Below are 19750 nucleotides of genomic sequence, written 5' to 3' on the forward strand. Positions count from 1 at the left end.
GGTTCTGCATCTGCAGATTCAGCCAATTTCAGATTGAAAATATTGGGGGGGAGGGGGGGAGAATGTAACGCTGTGGCTGATGAGTACTGTGTAGTTAGGCCTTCAGTGGTTGCGTTTGTAGTGAACCTGTACAGACTTTAAAAAATACAGCATAACAACTATTTGCATTGCATTTCCATTGTATTAAATATTGTAAATAATCTAGAGCCGATTTAAAGTATACAGGAGGATGTGCATAGGTTATAAGCCAATACAATGCTATCTTATATAAGGGACCTGAGCACCCACAGATTTTGAGGTGGGGGGGGATGGACCTCAGCAGGGGGTCCTGGAACCAGTCCCATGTGGATACCCAGGGACAACTGTATGGTGTTCCCAGAATATCTGGGCAAGATAGAAAAAACTCTGATCACCTCCCCAGGGGAGCATGAGCAGGAGGCCTCCACATGCTCCCGGGTAACTGGTTTCTAGTAACAGCTGGGTGTCCATTCATTCCACACCCATTGCTTACGATGTGCATTGTATTCGAGCGGTGGTTTCCTAACTGGATGGCTTGTTAAAACAGAGACTTCTGGGCTTCATCACTGGAGTTTTCATTCAGTGGGTCTTGGGTGGAGCCCAAGAATTTGCATTTCTAACAAGTTCCCAGGTTGGCCAGGTTGCTGCCAGGGACTACCCTTAGAGAACCACTGGATTTGAGGCTGGAGACACAGCAAATAAACCAGAGATGGTTGTGGTTCCTGCCCTCAGTATGCGAGTAAGTGGGTGAATGAATGAAGGAGTGACTGAGTCTCCTCGGGGAGAGGGGCACTGAGGAAAGCTGCCATCGCAATGCAGTGGGAAGCGCTTTGGCGGAGGTCAGTGTGGGGGGTGCAGGGAGCAGAGAGAAGAAGCCAACTCTGTCTGGATGGGCACAGGAGGCTTTGCAGAGGACCTGGCCCCGGGGGGCTCTAAAGGTCCAGGGGGCTTTATCCTGGCAGAAGGTGTTTTTACACAAAAGGAGCAGCAGGTGACAGGCCCAGGCAAAGGAGAGAGGGAGGCCAGAGAGCCCATGACAAGTGTGCTTGGGGGGTGGAGAGCGGGGAGTGGTGGGAGTTCTTCCCATTGAATAGAATGAGTAGCATGAAAGATGTATTTGTGGGCAAGAGACGGGGGTTAGTGAGAGGCTGGAGAGTGCAACCGGAGCCAGGTCACAGAGAGCACATGGAATCGCTGGGATTTCAATCTAAAGGCAGCAGGAATTTACACTATGGGATGTTGACAAGATGAGATGTGCATTGGAGTCCGATGTAGAGACTCCCAAGCTGGAATCGGCCAGCACATACCACTGATGCGAGCGATGCCAAAGAGCCTGTGAGAGATGTGGGTCAAGGCCACTGCAGATGTCTGGTGGAAAGAGAGGAGGCCAATCCTTCTCAGCTGCGTTTTATGTGGGACCCTCTGCAATTCCATTTTAGGCCATTTAAAAAAAAGTCATATGATAGCTATTATCTCAGGAAAGAAGATGGAATGTTTGTTTCATTCCATTTTGCTGTGTGATCCTGTTCAAGTTACTTACCCTCTTGTGCTGCTGTGAATGAGGATGAAAATGGGTTGTTGTGAGGATCACATGGGTTAGTGTAAGTAAAATGCCTCATGTGCATTGTACGTGCTCTGCACAGGTTTGGTATTTTATCGGTTTATTTTAGTTAGCATTTTCTGCTTCCCTAAGAGGAATGATAAGGGCGGTTGTTTCTGTGTCACCTGGGGTCTCTGTAATTAGCCTGTTTGCTTCAAGAAAGAGAACAAAGAGTCTCTCCAGTGAACAAGTGTAAGTGCTTGTCCTCTTTGACAGTCTCTGTCTTTATTTTTTTTAGAAGTAATTTCATGGCTCATGCCCCTGAGATTCCATCAGGAAAGCAGGCCCTCTCCAGGGGCAGATGATCGCCCCTGCTGGGCCTTCATTGGCAAATCTCTGTTCTGACAATTAACACAATGTGGGACTGAAGTGCTCAACTCCTTTCACACTCACCCTTTCTCACCTGGGGTTTGAGTTGTGTCCTCTCTCCTCTTTTGAGCCCTGGGGACACGATGCCTCAGGGTCACCCCTTTGTCCTTGCTCCATCCTGGGCCCAGCAGCTGGAAGGACATGGTCCAGGCGCCTCCCCCACTTGCTTGTCTTGGGCATCCTGACTGCTGCTGCCTTCTCATCCCAGTTTCCCCATCGCCTGCTTTCTGGAAAATTCCCTGTTCTCTCCCTGATGTGGAGGGGACACACAGTTCTGTTCCGGGCGCTTTGCTTTGGCTTGGCATGCCTCATGGTCTTCAGCGTGGTGCCTGGGTCTGTGTAATGGGCCTCTCTCTGCGCCACAGCTGACAGCCCCTGGTAACGCTGCTTCCCTAATGCAGATGCGACAGATGCCTCCCAGTGAAACCCCCTTGACAGATGCCTCCCCAGGTCAGGTCTCCAGCTCCTTGGGTTCTTGCTCTCACTACTTCCCTGGAGTCTGTGTCCTTGGGCATTTTCTTTTGCAAAAAACCAAGGTTGGTAATGGGCTGTAATAATCTCCCCACACACTCTGGCGTGGGACTAGTTACCAGAGATGTAGCAATAGCAAGGTCACGAGGTGAGGCGACTTGTAAAGTCCTCGGCAGGGACAGGTCCTACTCCAGACCTCCCAATGTCTTTCCTGACACTGGCTCTGAAAAGTTAGGTGGGCTAGCCCATGTACTCTCTTGTCGCCATTACTACTAGTAAGACTAGCATATTAAAAATGCACCACAATGGCAACTAAACTGGACCCATAAAAATGGTGGAGATGGTAAATTGTATGGTAGGTATATTTTACCATAATTTTTTTAAAAAGGCTTGACACAGGCTTCAACATGGATGGAAACATGCTAAGTAAGATAAGCCAGACACAAAAGGACAAATACGGTATGATTCTACATACGGTAGTCCCCCCTTATCCACGGCTTCACTTTCTGTAGTTTCTGTTACCCGTGGTCAACTGTGTTCTGAAACATTTAAATGGTAATTCCAGAAAAAATACCAATTCATATGTTTTAAATTGCATGCCTTTCTGAGTAGCATGATGAAATCTCTCACCATCTACTCTGTCTTGCCCAGGATGTGAATCATCCCTTTGTCCAATGTCCCCATGATGTATAACCCCCTCTGCCCGCCCCCTCCGCCGCCCCCCGGGTCAGTCACTTAGTAACTTAGTAGCTACCTAGATTATCACATGGACTTTCACGATATTGCAACGGGTGTGTTCAAATAACCCTTATTTTACTTAATACTGGCCCCAAAGACATTCACATAATTTTTAATAGTCTTTTGTTATGTGTTTTATTTTATTGTTAGTTATTATTGGTAATCTCTTCCTGTGCTTAATTTATCAATTAAACTTTATCATAAGTATATAGGTACAGGAAAAAAATATACTATATTTAGGGTTTGGTACTATCTGTGGTTGCAGGCATGCACTGAGGGTCTTGGATAAGGGGGCACTACTGTATGTGAGTTTCCTATAGTTGTCAAGGTCATAGGGACAGAGTAGGAGGTAGTTGCCAGGGACTGGTGGGAAGGGAGAAAGAGGACTTAGTATTAAATGGGTGCAGAGTTTCAGTTGGGAAGATGAAGATGTTCTGGAGATGGATAGTGGTGATGGTTGCACAACAGTGTGAATCTACTTAATTTCACTGAACTGTACAATAAAAAATGGTTAAAATGGTGAATTTTATGTTATGTATAAATATTGGAGGAACCACCTCACGGGAGGAATTACCATGAAAACATTTTAAAGCACAAAATGAACATTTGGGGGAAGCAAAAATACAAAAATTAATTTTTTGAAAGCCCCCATTTATTGATTCAAAGTCATTCTCTTACCTTTGGATAATAAAAATGTATCGTGTGTAACTTGCATTGTTCACAAAAGATCATGTTTGATGTATTCAGTTTAAAAGTAGAACCCAGACAAGTCACCCATTCACTTAGCACATTCATGGAGCTTAAGTGGGAGGCACAGTGCTCAACACTGAATGAAACAATCAATGCAAACTCACTAATTGAATTGAATTTAAAATGGTCTACATTCTTCTTACAAATAGCTGGGCAAGCCACTGAACTTAAGGAATCTACTAGCATCTCTTGGCTCGTGTGGGTTTTACTGGTGAGTCTCTCTCAGGCCTCCGGGAGGAGGCAGGCCCAGGTTGTATTTGGTGATGAGCTTTTGCTGCAAAGACTTGAGGGAATGAAATATGGAGGGCAGTGTGTCCTTGGCTACACAGTGTGGGTCCCAGGGCTTAGCCTGGACTTTATGGGAACAGTGACGCAGTGTTATTTGGATGCCAGGCTGAGCTTGAATTACCTGCCCTTCCTCTTGAATCACCTGTCCCTCACATTCCCATATCCCCACAGAGGACCTGAATGGGTCAACTTTTTTCAGTGAGAAGTGACCCTACTGGGCAGGGTGTCCCCCTGAGTTGCCCTCATGCATAAGGTTGCTGTAATGATTAAATGAGTTAATGAATGCAAAATCTTTAAACAGGCTATCCAGCACGTGGCAGGTGCCGAATCAGTGCTTTCATTATAAGGAAGCCAGGCACAGTGTCAGATCCTAAGGATGAGGGTGGCGGCGGGGAGGGGGGGCCTGCAGGGACTCAGTGTGAAATCTGACCAAGGTTTGATGCTCTGTATCAACCTCATTCAAATATAAATTGTCCACAACCTGCTGTAAGTGTGCCTGGGCTTTAGCATCAAGGCAAGGGCAGATGCAGCCGGATCATCTCTTATACCTATATTTTTGCTTTAGAATCATATCCCCAAGAGATTTGCAGCGGCATGAGTGGGTTGACAACAAAATTCATGCTGTTTATTGACAAAAGAACATTTTCACTTAGCTTATGCATTTAGAGTCTGGAAAATGTTGGGTTTTATTTTATCTAAGCCATTTGCCAAAGAGTATTTAGACAGATTCGGAGAGGAAATGGAAAGAAATTGGTTTGCCAACATTGGAGTCCAGTTCCCCCAATAATAGTTCACCTTCAAGGGGCAGCTAATATGTGTCATTTGTGATCCCCTCTAACCCTTACATTCTGAGGGAGGCATTGTTATTAACTCCATTTTACAGGTGAGGAAACTGAGGCTTAGAGATGACTGAAGCCGCATGGCTGACAAGCTAGTGCTGAAACCCAGGCAGTCCACCTCCTGACTCTTCTGGTTTTCAAGGTTCAAAATTTTTAATTAAAAAGCATCACTGTGATTGGCAGACTGTTGCTCTTCTTTAGACCTTTGGAAGGATGCTCAGCTTCATAATGTCACCAAGAACACAGATGATAGCATTCTGCTCCCAGGTCATTGTGATCCTTCATGTTCAAAAACTGTCACTTGGTCAGTCAAGAATATTTCCGGAGCACTTTGTATGTGCCAAGCATGGTGCCAAGTTCAAAACAATTTTCTGCTGCCCGTCCTGTCTGACATTCGGGAATTTATAACTGAAGCAGTCTTCAGGCCATGTGTGCATTTCTTCTTTCTGCTTGCCTATAGGAACTCAATTTTGCATCACAGCATTTTTCCTGCCCCAATCACATGTAATCGTTTTTGAGTCACTCTGATGCGTCTTATGTTCTGATTCTAGAAAAGAGGCCTCTTGAAATATTGCCTAGTGCTGAAATGGCATAGTAGTCCTAAGAATTTAAAAACTGAAATCCATAAAATAAAGACCTTTACCAGTATGCATTGTCAGTCAGAGACAGAGATAAGACAGGGAAAAGAAAAACCACTCTGTTCTTTTGCAAGACCTGAGTCCTGTTCCCCGGCATTCGCAGGTCATCTTGCCTAGAAGTAAAGGCAGTGAGGCATTCAGCGTGCAACTGCTCACATACCTGGTTAGAAGGCTGTCGGTGAGGAAGCCTGCATTGTGATTGGGCTCTGGAAGCCAAGCGCCTCCACAGATGGGCAACTTCTAGGTAGAGGATGCTGGAAAGAGCTGCTTGAACTTCCTCTATCCCTGTTCGCCTCCTCTGAGCTGAATGGCATTGCTTTTAAATCATGCTTTGAATATTTTTCTCTTTGATTATAAAAGCAACACGTGCTTATTGTTGAGAATTTGGAAGCCACAGAAGAAGACAAAGAAGAATACAAAAATCACCCATAATCCTCTTTCCCCACAATTAACCTTTTGGTATGTTTTCTTTGGGTCTTTTTTTCTTGCTTATTGTTATCATTCGTGTTTATAATAGTTATTATTGCATATCTGGGAGCACACAAAATATACAATTTTCAATCTTGCTGTGTTCATCATTATTTAATTTCTTCAAAAACATTTTGTGGCTGCATCATAGCCCATAATGTGAGTCTATCATAATTTATTTAACTATTTACCAATTATTGGAATAGCTTTGGTTGTTTTCAGTTTTCACAGTGGGGTTTTAATGTCTGCAATACACTTCTTATGTAGAAGAATATGTTTGGTCAGCTTATAACATCTGGGAATTAATACTTCACTAGAGAGTTTTGAAAGTGACTTATTTCTCAAGGTAATTTACTGTATAGAAATATTATAATTTCAATATAGAAAGCTATTGCCTACCTTTTATCACTATCCCCACACACTCACAAATACACTAATCTACTAGAAATGTATGTTTCTATACTTAGTAATGACATCTACTTAACATAAACTTCATTCAACTTTGACAATTGAATGATCCCTGCAGAGAGTTAAAAGTTGGGTAAATTATGTGAGTGGTTATTATTTGTTTTGCCACAAATCAAGTTAAATTGGTCATGTGCGTGTCACAAGAAGGCGAGTGAGTCTTATGCCTGAGCATTAGGAAGACTTGCTGGGGGTGAGGAGTGGTTCTCAGCTGATGAAGAAGAATTGGACACACAGAGACGGAGCAGGTGCCTCTGTCCAGCTTCCGCTTAAGGCAGAGACCAGAAGAGTGGAGAGCATGCTGGGGAGAGGGAAAGCCACTCAGGTGGCTGCAGCACAGAGCACTTGAAAAGGAGAAGAGAGATGGCACTGGTAATGAGGGTCAGATGTGAAGGGCCCAAACTAGGCTTTCCCTGGGGCCTTGCCTCAGGGACAGCTGGGAGCCATTCAAGGTGTTGAGCACAGAGGTTAGAGAATGAGTCTTGCTTTGGAAGAGTTCCTCTGGCCGCAGAGCATGACATGGGTTGGAGCAGGGAAATTCTGAAGGAAGGACTCCGAGGGTGGGTCAGCAAGTAGGACCAGAATTGAGCTAACTGGGGTCTTTTTGAATCCTCTCATTTTATCACCTCTTCTGAGAGATGGGGAAATTGAGGTTTGCTGCAGGTCATGTGGCCAGAAGTTACAAAGCAGGTGTTAACCCTAATACCAAGGCTCAGGCTCACTGATGACCTAGGCTCAGGGTGAGGTTAGGCAGGCCAAGCCCAGGCAGAGGCGGTGGGGATGGAGGAGGGGATACATGCATTCATTATCATGGAGGTGAGATCCGGTGAACTTGGCAGCTGGTCAGATACGAAGGGGCATGGAAGGAGGGCGACTCCAAATGCCACTGAAGTTCGGGGGACAGATGGTCATGATGATGGTGATGCTGTTGGCATCAAGAGAGGGCCACTTAGAGAGTGAAGATGAGGAATTGGGTTTTGGAGGTTCAGAATTGGAGGCCTAAACCTTGTTGACATGTTCAGAAAGCCATGAGACATATGGACCAAGGTCTGCACTGCTGATGTAGCATTAATAGACATCAGATGAGTGGAAAGTTAGCTCTGATTGAAGTAGGTTGCAATTATATTTTAATGCAGCCAAAGTACAATTTAATATTATAAATTTTAAATAAATTAAAATTTTCACCTTTCAATAGAGAATGTTCGCTTTACGTTCTTTGGGGGGTCCTAAGCTCCCAGAGCCAGAGGGAGCCAGGTTTCAAAGTCTTCCGATTCTAAAATGTTGAGTCTCCTTGCCCTGTATCCTCTGATGCTGAGCCTTCTGCGCAGGCAGAACAGCGTGTTCCTCCTTTTAACCTCATCAGGAACATGTAGATGACGCTGCCAGTAGAGTCCATTCTATGCACAGACCCCTGAAGTCCAACCCAGGGTGCAGGAGTGTTCCCCCGACTCCTGCATTTAAACCCTACAAGCACCGAAGGCTCTGACTCTTTCCTTTTTCCAGTGACAAGGACAGTGTCCCCAGAAGGCAGGAATGAACCCCAAGAATGAGAATTGTCCTATGGGGCGGGGTGGAAGGGCACAGCAAGTGTGAGGCTGGATGAGCTGGTGTCAGATAAACAATGTGGCTCCTATGCCTTGAGAAGTCATTTGAGGAGTAGAAAAGGCTGGGTATCCACATCTAAATTTCTTGCCTTCAATATTTTATCCGTCATCCTTTAAAAAAAAAATCCATGCTCTATTATCCTCCCCCCCCCCCCCCCAACTTGAAGGTATTATCAAACATACCAGTTCCTTGGGAGAACAACAACAAAAAAGTTTTTGCTGAGGCGGGGCTTTCTTAGATGGAAAGAGGGAAGGAGGCTGTAGTTGGCAAAGACGAGGGAGTGATTCCCCATTGTCTTCCTGTTCACACTCCTGATTACCACTACCCACAAGTGTCCTCATGGCTTTTCCTCAGAAGAATCCACGGTGCTCACCTGATCAACTCCTTCAGACCCACAGTGAGACCCAGGGCCTGGAGGTTGCACAGGAGTCCAAGGCTCTGGAGGAGGCCTGTCTCTCCTCCCATCCTGAAATGCCTGGCAATCTGAAGGAGGCTCCTGATGCTGGTATCCCCAGCACCTCTGAGAGTGCTCAGAGTTCCTGCTCCTCCTCAGTTGTCACCACAGCCTCCTCCTTAGGCAAATATGGTGAGGGCTCCAGTAGCGAAGAGGAGGAGGATAGCACCTTAGAGGCAGATCCAGACCCAAGAATGTGCCCATAGGTCAGTGATGGCGAACCTTGTGAGCTCGGCATGTCAGCATTTTGAAAAACCCTAACTTAACTCTGGTGCCGTGTCACATATAGAATGTTTTTTATATTTGCAACCATAGTAAAACAAAGACTTATATTTTTGATATTTATTATATATATTTAAATGCCATTTAACAAAGAAAAGTCATCCAAAAAAATGAGTTCACGTGTCACCTCTGACACGCATGTCATAGGTTCGCCATCACTGTCATAGATGCTGTAGATGAAAATGTGGCTTCATTGGTGAATTTCCTCCTGCTCACGTATCAAATGACAGAGATAATAACCAAAGAAGATATGTTGAAGATTGTCAGCAAAAAGTATGAAGACCACTTCACTGAGATGTTCCTGAGAGCATCTGAACGCATGGAGATAATCTGTGGCCTTGATGTGAAGGAAGTGGATCCCACCAACCACCGCTATGCCATCTTCATCAAACTGGGCCTCACCTATGATGGGATGCAGCATGGTGAAGTCGGTGTGCCTAAGACTGGCATCCTGATTCTTATCCTGGCTGTGATCTTTCTGAAGGGCAACCGTGCCACTGAAGAAGACATCTGGGATGTTCTGAAGGTGACAGGGGTGTATTCTGGGAGGAAGTACCACATCTTTGGAGAGCCCAGGAAGCTCATCACAAAATATTTTGTGAAGGAAGAATACCGGAAGTACCAGCAGGTGCCTAACAGTGATCCTGCACAATTTGAATTTCTGTGGGGCCCAAGAGCCCATGCTGAAGCCACCAAGATGCAAGTCCTAGAACTCATGGCCAAGGTTCATGGGACTGACCCAAGTGGTTTCCCATCTCAGGATGAAGATGCATTGCAAGGTGAAAAAGACAGAGTCCAAGCCAGAATTTAAGCGAGGGCTGTCTCAACTTCCCTGGCCACTGCCCGTTCTATGGCCAAGCCTCGCAGCTCCTGCCACACTTAGGGAAGTCAGGGATAATTTCCTTATGCATTGTTTGAAGAGGCAGTTCATGTTTATAGAATTTAGGTCTGTGATGAGGCTTAAAGAAACACACTATATATGCCTGTGTTCCTCTTTTACATGTGTAACTTGAAAATGTATTATTTTATTTGTTGAGATCTGTATTACTCAAATATTTTTTCTGTTTTTGTTTTTTAGTATAGGTTTAATTAGCTTCAAAATCTCTAAGTTTATGAATGATATTGGTCATCCATGTAATGCTCTAAGGAGCTTTTGTATTAAGAGTTTGTCTTTTTTGGAAAACAAAATGTGAAACCATCCATCTTACGTTGTCATCTGGAAAAAGACAAAATGGCATTGCTGTAGCCATGTCCCTGGAAATGTAAAGGAAATGAGCTTTAAGAAAGTTGGGATCAATAGAGAAAGAGAAGGAAATCGAAATGATACTCAAATCTTGGCTTTATGTTCTTTTTAGTTCTTGTTGTGTAAAATTAAGCGATACGGACATGTATTTACCAAGCTTTCTCAAGAAGCTCCAAGAAACAAATGTTAATAAACTAGAAAAAAAAAGTTTTCGCCCAATGTTTCCCATTTTGTTCTGAGTTTCCACACATCTGCTGCTGACCCTGACCTCAGTAATGGGAACCTTGCTGGAACAAACTTCGATAGGCTGCCATGGAACAAGGACAACATCGAGGGCCAAGGGAGAGAGGGACACATACGGGGCCAAAGGGGTGGGGATGCTTGTCTCTTACAGAACCTGACACAAAGTGCATAGTGAGCATTTACTTAGCACAGCCAGACACTGGCAAAATTCAAAAGTGACTGACTACGCATGAAGCATGAACAATGTTCCCAGTCATCTGAGATGCTTCAAGCATAGAAAACAAACCATGCAAAGTGGAAAACATTTGAAAACATAAAAGTAAAGCATTAGGCATCACTTTACAAGAAAACAAATAGAAAAGGCTTTCTCATCAACTGGCTCTAAGTGAGCTGTGCACGGTCAGCAGCGCCTGGCACATAGGTGACGAAAAAACATCAGCTCCTGTCTCCCTTGCTAACTGACCTTCTGGGAGACGCACTGTGGCTCCTGCTGAGTTCTGTACCTTCTGAATGGAGTAATCATCCCTTCATTCTATGGATATTTAGAGCCCCTACTATGTATTAGATGTGAGAGACACAAAGGAGAAATAACACCACCTCGGTTCTCTAAGTGGTGGAGCGACTGCACTACACATGGCAGACAGTCCAAGGTTTTATGGATCTGAGACCTTCTCTAGGGAAGGGCTGGTGTCTTACACAGATTTGTAGAACAATAACCTGGATGAGGAATGGAGGTCTGCAAACGATAAGCAAATGAATGAGTCAGTGAATGAATGAATGCACTGCCTGGTCTGGCCCACAAGTATGCTTGAGGGGCACTTCCTACAGAAAGGGGAGATTCTGGGTAGGAGTACTCAAGAGGTTTCCGAAAGGGCATTTGTCAAGTGGAACCCGGGACTTCCCTGAGTTTGTGTGTGGATCTGACCTTTTGGTTTGGATGAAATTCAGAGTATGTGAAAGGGTGTTATCTCTGGTATCTTCAGGTTTATCTTCTCTGCTAATTCTTTTCTGCATAGAAAAAGACTCCAGTTTTAAATGCTTAAAAATAAAAGTCCCTCTAGCCCTGTGTTTTACCCCATAACCCCTCTTCCTTCCTCTTCCTCAATCTACTTGAAAGCATAGTGTTTAAAGTGAATTTTCCTCTTACCTCCAGTTCATTCCTACTAACTAACTCAATGAGATTGACTTCCACTAACTGTCTTTCCAAGGTCACGAAGGGCCTCTTGGTTGTATATCTAGTAAGACTCAATGCGGGGAGAGACCAGGCCTGTTTTATGAACTGCCATGTTCCCTGCACTAGCACAATGCCTGGCACACAGCTGGTGCTCAGCAAGTCTCTGCTGAATGTTTTATGACATTATGTCTTATTCATCTCAGCAGCATTGGCCATCATTGAAACCCTTGCTTTGTTTCACTCCCATTATGTCCCTTAGGCTGGATTTTGCCCTGCCCTTTTTGACCATCCATTTTCCTTCTTCTTTTTTCCCTCTTCTCAACCCTTAAATACTGGTGTTCAAACTTTGTCCTTAGCCGCCTTTTCTCCTCACTTTTATACACCTATCCTGGGAGAGTAGGCATTCAATCCTATAGTTTTAATGACACGAGTCTTATATCAATATCTCAAACACTAATCTCCTTTCCATGCATTAGACCCACACAGCCAGGGCCATCATGTACGTCTCCAACTAGAAGTCTCTTAGGCAATTAAACTGAACCTAACGCCCTCTCTTCTTTTACAAGACCTGTCCCTCTTGTCCCTCCACCCCTTTCCCCCTGCCCCCCCGCAAAAAGAAATAAAAATATAAATCCAAACAGAGAAGCAATACTCTATGCCTCTTCTTTTGTTCTGTCTTGGTTAATCACCATTTTCTGATCTAAGCCAGAAATCTTGGATCATCAATGACTTATCTCTCTCCCTTCTCTCTTACATTCAGTCACCAATTCCTGTCAGTTCTACTGCCTTTCCCTCCCACACCCTAAGTTCTAAGAGAACTTAGCTGGTTCCAGTGAGTACTTCTTTGCTTCCAAATGTTCCTTTGCCCAGAAAGGCTCCCTGTCAGCACTTGGTGTACTTCTCCTTTGCTTTCCCATGTGGTGTGTGGGCTTGCATGGGTGCACCTGCATACACCTGCAGTGCAGGGCTCAGAGGAATCGACAGGCTTGTGCATTATTTTTCATTTCATTTTTTATTATAAATTTTTCCATGGTCATTGACATTCTTCAAAAGAGTAATTTTGATACAAATAATATTCAGTTACATTTTGTTTAATGTTAAATTCTCTTCTGGGGTTTGAAGTGGCATAGAATCTGAAAGGGACAGAGGAAGCAAAGGGCATGGGCGGATCAACCCCTTTCCCAGACCCGCCTCTCACTGGCTGAGTGACCTTGGTCAGCTGAAATTCCCTTGTCTCAATTTCTAAGCATACGCAATGAGAAAAAAAAACCAAAAAACACATCTACCTTATAGAGCCATTTGGAAGGTCAATGGACATGTTCTACATCAGTTGCCCAATCCAATGCCTGCATGCAGTAAATGTGCAATAAATGTTCATTTCCCTTCTCCAGGCTTTTCAAATTCTTTGCTATCAACCACTTCTCAGGTACCTGCAGCATTTTTTTCTGGAAAGCATAGCACCCTCTAAGGTGCCCATGTGTTTTAAAGCTCCCATCTTCTGATTGCTTTATGGGAACTCTGTGGGGGCACACTCTTGCCAAGCCATCTTGATTTCTAGACTCTGTACTCAGAGCAGCTTCAGTGACACATGATACAGAGGAGAAGACATGGAGCTTCTCTGGGATGGAATAGAAGGTGGTACTGGTCTAGCTCATCCCTCATAGTAGGAATACCCCCAGGACCAAGCGAGACCCAGAGCCAAGCTGGGTCTACTCAGGTGCATCTGGTTGGCTGAGCCACAGTTTCCTTTTCATCTTTTTCCTCTGTAATTTCCACTGTTGCCTTAGCAGTGTGGCTGCAGGGACAAGGGAGTCATCCTTGTGATTTTTTTTTTGGGGGGGGGACACTCTGCCTCTCAGTTCTGGGGCTCCCCCCGCTTCTCCTTTCTTGTCTCCAGGCTCTTGCTTTAGCTGCTGACCTAGCTTTCATCAGGAGAGTAGAAAGTTTGCAATTTGCCTTCCATTGTCTTGACAATGGATGTGATGTGTATATAACAGCATCACACAATATGCCTATTTATGGCAGCTCTCTGATCTGGAGCAGCATTGAGGAGGAGGAAGCTTCTAGCACATCTTCTGGCCTAGAAATTGTTGTGTGTTTTTTTTTAATTTTCACCGCAACTAACTTCACCTGTGATCTCTTCCTGACTTGAAAAGTGGTGCAGAAATATCTGTGGGTTCCTCATCTGTGGGGGCTCCCATGTGTTTATTAAACTTAAGGGTAGGGAGCCCCTAAATTGCATGGCCTGGTGTGATCTGGAATCTGGACCTATTTTAATGCTCATATATGACAAAAACTGTGTTAGAATTCTAACCAATAATTCATACTGGCTTTTAAAAATTATTTAATTTGAAGGCGAAGGAAATTGTCTTCAAGTCACTGACATTTGGGTCGCAGAAGTGGGTCGAATTGGGTAGATACATCCTCAGCGTGTGCTATTCCACAGTACATGCAGTTTCAGTAATTGTTACAGCGTGGGATAGTGAGCTCATTTAGCCAACACCTGCTCATGTCAATGGCATGGAAATAAAGTAAAACAGGCATGACAACAGGCCTGAACAAGCTCACATTTACTGGAGGGAGGGAGACATAAATAATTGCAGTAAGACCTGTGGAATGTGCTGGAGGAGTGATATCGACCGATTGCTACATGTGTGCTGATGTACCTGGAAGGCTCCCCGACGTTTACTTGTCAGGGAAATCTTTAAGGATGTGGAGAAGCCTGTCAGGTGGAGCATGTACTAGTAGGTAGCCATGTTGGCAGGAGCACAGCACAATCAAGGAAGGAGGGGGGAAGTGCCACATCTTTCAGGGAAATGCAGCCTGTTATGATGAGTTACTGGGGCTTGGAAAAAGATGGACCTTTTTGGGATCAAACCCCCAAGTCAGGCACTTTCTCATTGAAACATAAGAATGATTGTTTTCACATAAAAATACTTCGTTAAATATAACTGCAATACAATACCGAACCAACTCACACTCTAGATCAGTGGTTCTCAACCTTCTGGCCCTTTAGATACAGTTTCTCATGTTGTGACCCAACCATAAAATTATGTTCGTTGCTACTTCATAACTGTAATGTTGCTACTGTTACGAATCGTAATATAAATATCTGATATGCAGGATGGTCTTAGGCGACCCCTGTGAAAGGGTCGTTCGACCGCTAAAGGTGTCACGACCCACAGGTTGAGAACTGCTGCTCTAGAAGAAAACTACAGGCAGAACTTCCTGTTTGCTACTTCTGTTTTAATTTTAATTAACTAGATCATGGAAACCTTTGCAACAGATTTGCAGTCTTGCCCATGTCTCTTCCTCCCAGAGCAGTGTAATGCTCACTGTAAGAGCCCAGGGTTCACATGGCCTCTGTGGCCACTGGCACCTCTGCTATTAGCTGCTGTAGCCTCCAGCTATTTTGGTCCTCGGAGAATAAGAGGCATCCATCCTTCAGGGTGAATGCATCTCAGTGTTAATAAATAGAAAAACAGAGCCTTCACCTTGGCCTCTGCAGATACCTGAGAGGCACACAAACATTCCAGAAGCCTGTTCCCTCTGGGCACCAAAGCCTTAATTGGGAGCTAACCCCAACATGTTACTCAGCTCCTATGTGCTCATGTACAACAAATGCAAAGAATGTGTTACATGAAAAATAGAGAGCCCAATTCAAGTGACTTCCATTTCTATTTATACTTACATAGCTCAAGCTTTGTGTCAGATACTGTTTTAAGCAGTTTACACATATTAACTTACTTAATCCTCTGAATATAAAATCCCCTTTGAAGTAAGTGCTGTCATAACCTCCACTTGCAAGTGTGGGAACTGATCTAACTTGCCCAAGTTCACACAGGTGTGGATTTGAACACGGGCAGCCTGGCTCCATGAATCAGTGCTTCCATCCCCATCTGTTGAGTCCAAACTCTCACTTCCTTCAGATATGATTGCTGTGCAAAAGGTCACCCTCAGGGACTGACTAATTCGAGAATGAATGTCTAGATCCCAGAGCAGATGACACCCTTCCACAGGCAATGTGCTCGCATCCTGCAGAAGGAGAGCTTCCTGGGAATGAGGCTCACCCAGAGGTGCCCCGTGTGGCCAGCATGGCCTTACTGGTCACGCCACACTCTTGACATGGGGGCCGTTGAGACAGTGTCCTATCGCCAGTCTTCACCATCACAACGAGGTCTAACCCACACTTTCCCTCACCGCGTGTATGTTTTGAAATTCCAGTCATCATTTTTGTGTGCAGGGTCTCGAAAGAGCAAATAGAAAGCTATTCAGAGCATATTTTTCTTTTCTAAGCGGCATTTATTTAAATGCATGTATCCTGGTTTCCCATGTACAGTTGCAAGCAATACCTTTCAGTTTAAATGTTAATAGGAGTGTAAACTTCAAAATCAAAATTTTTCCATGTGGGAGAAGTGCTTTTTCTGCTTCTATTTAATGGCTCTCCCGCCTCTCCTCCTCCTCCACCCTCCCTCATTCCCCACCTCCTTCTTTCCACTGTGCTGAACTATATTCTTTTGCTAAAAAGTCTAGAATGCACCTTTCTGTGTTGAAAAATTAGCATTTCAACGGTAGGGTCATGGAATGTAGATAATGGAGTCCAACCCAACACAGTTCATGAAAAGATTTTTCTTTATCTCAGTCTTAGCCCGTGGAATTGGCCTCTCTCTTCTGTTGTGTTTTTTCCCCAAGGGGATTATTTTTAGGCTGACCATGCAAATATTCTTCCAAGGCTTCCCACAGGTGAGTTAGGTCTTTCTTGTCTTTATTTTTCTCTAAAAAGACAGGAAGAGACAGGAGAAAAATAAAAAACACCTCTAAGTGATGTAAGTTCCTGGGCGCAGAGTACTGCTGTGGGCCCAGTGAGCTGTCACAAAGAACAGAAAAGGCAGTTTTTACTTCTAATAAGATAACATTGGCAGGTAGGTGGGCAGGAGCGGGGCCATGTGCATATGGGACTTTCCGTAGGCGGAGTAGTTCCTGGGATTTACCCAAGTACAAGCAAAAACATTAGAGATTTTAAGGCGATGAGAATAATGACTATAATGCCTTTAAATTCAAATATGGCCAGTCTACTTACCTTTCTAGGGACCTCGTGGACTTTTATTTACTTCTCTTCCCTTCATTTCCTCATTAATCACATTTATCCTGTGACACTGTGTGTGGTTTGCAAGCCTCCTTTCATCTTTTTTTGGAGCAAGATGGGACTGTTAACCCATAAATTAGAAATGATTTTACAATATAGGCTTCAGCGATTTTGATTCTGATATTTTAAGGTGTTATTTTTGTCCTCTTGATAGTTCTTTTCAATAGTATCCTGTTCTTATGTAATGGAGGTAAACTACATTTCTTCTCCTGTCTCTCTGGGAATAGTAATAAGACTTAAATGATTGTTCCTTCTCAGAGTGTCTCCTCGAGGCCTTTCTCCCCGGTTGCAGGCTTTCTCAGTGATCTGGCTTGTCTGGTTGGGGTGCTAAAGAGCTGCCTCGAAGCGCTGAGTGGGCGGGTGGGCTTCCTTGGAGAGTGGCCCAGGGGTTTCTTCTGCGGAGTCCCCAGTGGCAGAGGGGTAGGCCTTTCCTCTTGCACTGGTCATCACCACAGGCCTCTCCCAGCCTCCAGGCTGGAGGGCAAAGGCCGGGCCGTGAGCTCCTGGGAGCCGAGTAGAGAGGGCTGGGGTCTCAAGAGTAAGTATCAGTGTTCTCTATGTGCACGGCCACGTGATCGCCCTCTGTGCCGTGGCCCTCAGCTGTGCTGGCCGGCCAGCCTGCGCGTGGAGCTTGGTGGACCCTCCCTTGCCCCCCCCCCCCTGTCCTAAGTACTGGAACTCCACTATCAGGGTAGGGGAGTGAGAAGGGAGATCTAGGGATCAAGTTTCATCTCAGACAACTTCCACCAAATCCCTCTTTTGTGTCCCTCCCCTTGTTTACTTGATCCAAAGGCAACTGCTGGGGCCAGTTCATGAGCCTTCTGGGCATGGGCAGGTTGGTTTGCAGCTTCCCAGGCTGCGGGCTTTAGGTTTGGCTCTGAGTCTGCTAAGTCAGTCACACTGTCCATCAGCCCCCCTCCCCTCCCCTCCTTTTTTTATTGTTTGTTTGTTAATCCTCACTTGAGGATATTCTTTCCATTGATTTTTCAGGGAGAGTGGAAGGGAGGGAGGGGGATATAGAGATAGAGATAGAGAGATAGAGGTAGAGATAGAGGTAGAGAGAGGGAGAGGGAGGGAGGGAAGGAGAGAGAGAGTGAAGGAGAGAGAGAAAGAGAGACATCGATTGGTTGCCTCCTGGAGGCACCCTGAATGGAACCAGGGCTCGAACCTGCAACCCAGGTATATGCCCTTGACTGGGAATTGAGCCCGGGACCCTTCAGTGCACGGGCTGATGCTCTAACCACTGAGCAACACTGGGGCCAGGGCTATCCATCAGCTTTTGTGTGATTGTCATCCTCCCCTTTCCTATTTTTTCCATCCTTATACATTTCTATCTTTTAAAAAAAATCTCTTACCTTGGGAAGAAGAGATGCTGGATACATTTGTTCACTGTCATGATAACCCAGTAGCTCGTTAGTTACATTGTGAATTTCATTTTCCCACACAGCTCACTCTCCTTTTACTTCACTGGCTTGAGATAGTCCATTATGTAACTTCTTTGGCTCTTGCTTTTCTTCTCTGTAAGAGAGGAATAGTCTTACCTACTTTTCAGGTTGTTGCTGCAGCTACTCTGAGTTACCACATAGGTTTTAGGGATAAAATAAACAGTTCTGGCAAAATCAGGCTCACGGGGCGATGGTGACGATCCTCCCGGGTCAGTGAAAATACTCAGGCCTGATCTCTGATTCTCATCCTTCCTTCTCAACCAACAATTTAGCAGGACCCTCAGCTTCTGTTGATATAGCCCTTTGGGGAACAGCAAAGTGCACTTATCCATGTTAGAGGCCACAGCCCTCCCCGTCCAGGGACACGGATGACCACGATGGTCTTGGAACTTTTGGAAGAGGAATCATCCTCACCATTCCCCTTTCTGCTCTCACCTCTTTTTCTTCTAAGTAACACACACCTTACTTTCCCCTCCACAAATAAGAACCTTCCCTCCCTCTCTGACTGGCATTTCCCTTTTCCTGCCCAGCCCATTTCCCGGTCCCTGGCCCTGGTGGAAACACCGTAATATGTGACACTTCATCCACTTACCCCCTACCCCCCAGGCGGTACCTTTGCTCCCATGGTCTGCAGAGTGGGGAGCAGTCAGGCCGTCCCAGGAGCAAGGCCGAGTGCAGCAGGGAGGGGCTCTCTGGCTTCAGCATGGTCATCCACTCTGGTGCTGCTGAAGGGGCCAAGATTTCTCCTAGAAACCTCCACGCACGAAGGGAACCTCTGGTTCCACAGGGGCAGAGGAGAGAAGTTTCCTGACCTATTGAAAGGGATATGAGCCCTGACCGGTTTGGCTCAGTGGATAGAGCGTCGGCCTGCGGACTGAAGGGTCCCGGGTTCGAGTCCAGTCAAGGGCATGTACCTGGGTTGCGAGCACATCCCCAGCAGGGGGCGTGCAGGAGGCAGCTGATCGATGTTTCTCTCTCATCGATGTTTCTAACTCTCTATCCCTCTCTCTTCCTCTCTGTAAAAAAAATCAATAAAATATATTAAAAAAAGAAAAAAGAAAGGGATATGAACCTCCTTTCCAGCAAAAATACCCGGCCTCTCTTCCCATTCCCACAGCCCGTTGCCCCTGAGGACAGTGGAGAGTGGACGAAGCATCTGGAGCAAAGAGTATGTCGTCTCCAGTATGAGTCCAAGTGGACGTGCATGTAGAGGGGACCGAGGAGGGAGCTGGGGCCTGGCTCACTCCAGTCTGTGGCGGTGGCCAAGGAAGAAGGGACTGATCCTGGTGGCAGTGGAGAAAGCGTTGTGGGGAGCTGAATAAGGGGTGGTGCTGGCCCGGCTGGCAGGCATGCTCTTTCCCGACTCCATGCTGGTGGTGGCTGGCTGAGCCCGGAGCAGGGAGCCTGCTCAGGAAGCATGGCACACACATGTTTGAGCGCTGTGATCCAAGGGCGCTCACCACCAAGTTTCCTCAGACACATTTGGTGACATGAACACATTTGACGCCTGATTC

At 45.4% G+C, this 19750-nt stretch overlaps 2 protein-coding genes across 2 annotated transcripts in view; both read left to right on the top strand.

Moving 5' to 3' along the window:
- The window catches only part of TMEM178B (transmembrane protein 178B), a gene marked incomplete at its 3' end in the record, with an annotated part of 348346 nt that overhangs the window by 296982 nt on the left and 31614 nt on the right, over positions 1 to 19750 (top strand). The gene's annotated exons all lie outside the window — the stretch shown is intronic.
- On the top strand, positions 8721 to 12250 carry LOC308527268 (melanoma-associated antigen B16-like; the record flags this gene model as incomplete). Its single annotated transcript, XM_081102622.1, has 2 exons — positions 8721 to 8899; positions 9133 to 12250. The coding sequence occupies 2 exons, from the start codon at positions 8721 to 8723 to the stop codon at positions 9794 to 9796; spliced, it is 843 nt and encodes a 280-aa protein (XP_080958748.1). The 3' UTR covers positions 9797 to 12250.

The sequence above is a fragment of the Myotis nattereri genome, assembly GCF_964212035.1.
Source record: "Myotis nattereri genome assembly, chromosome: 11".
In the NCBI taxonomy this organism is placed as follows: domain Eukaryota; kingdom Metazoa; phylum Chordata; class Mammalia; order Chiroptera; family Vespertilionidae; genus Myotis; species Myotis nattereri.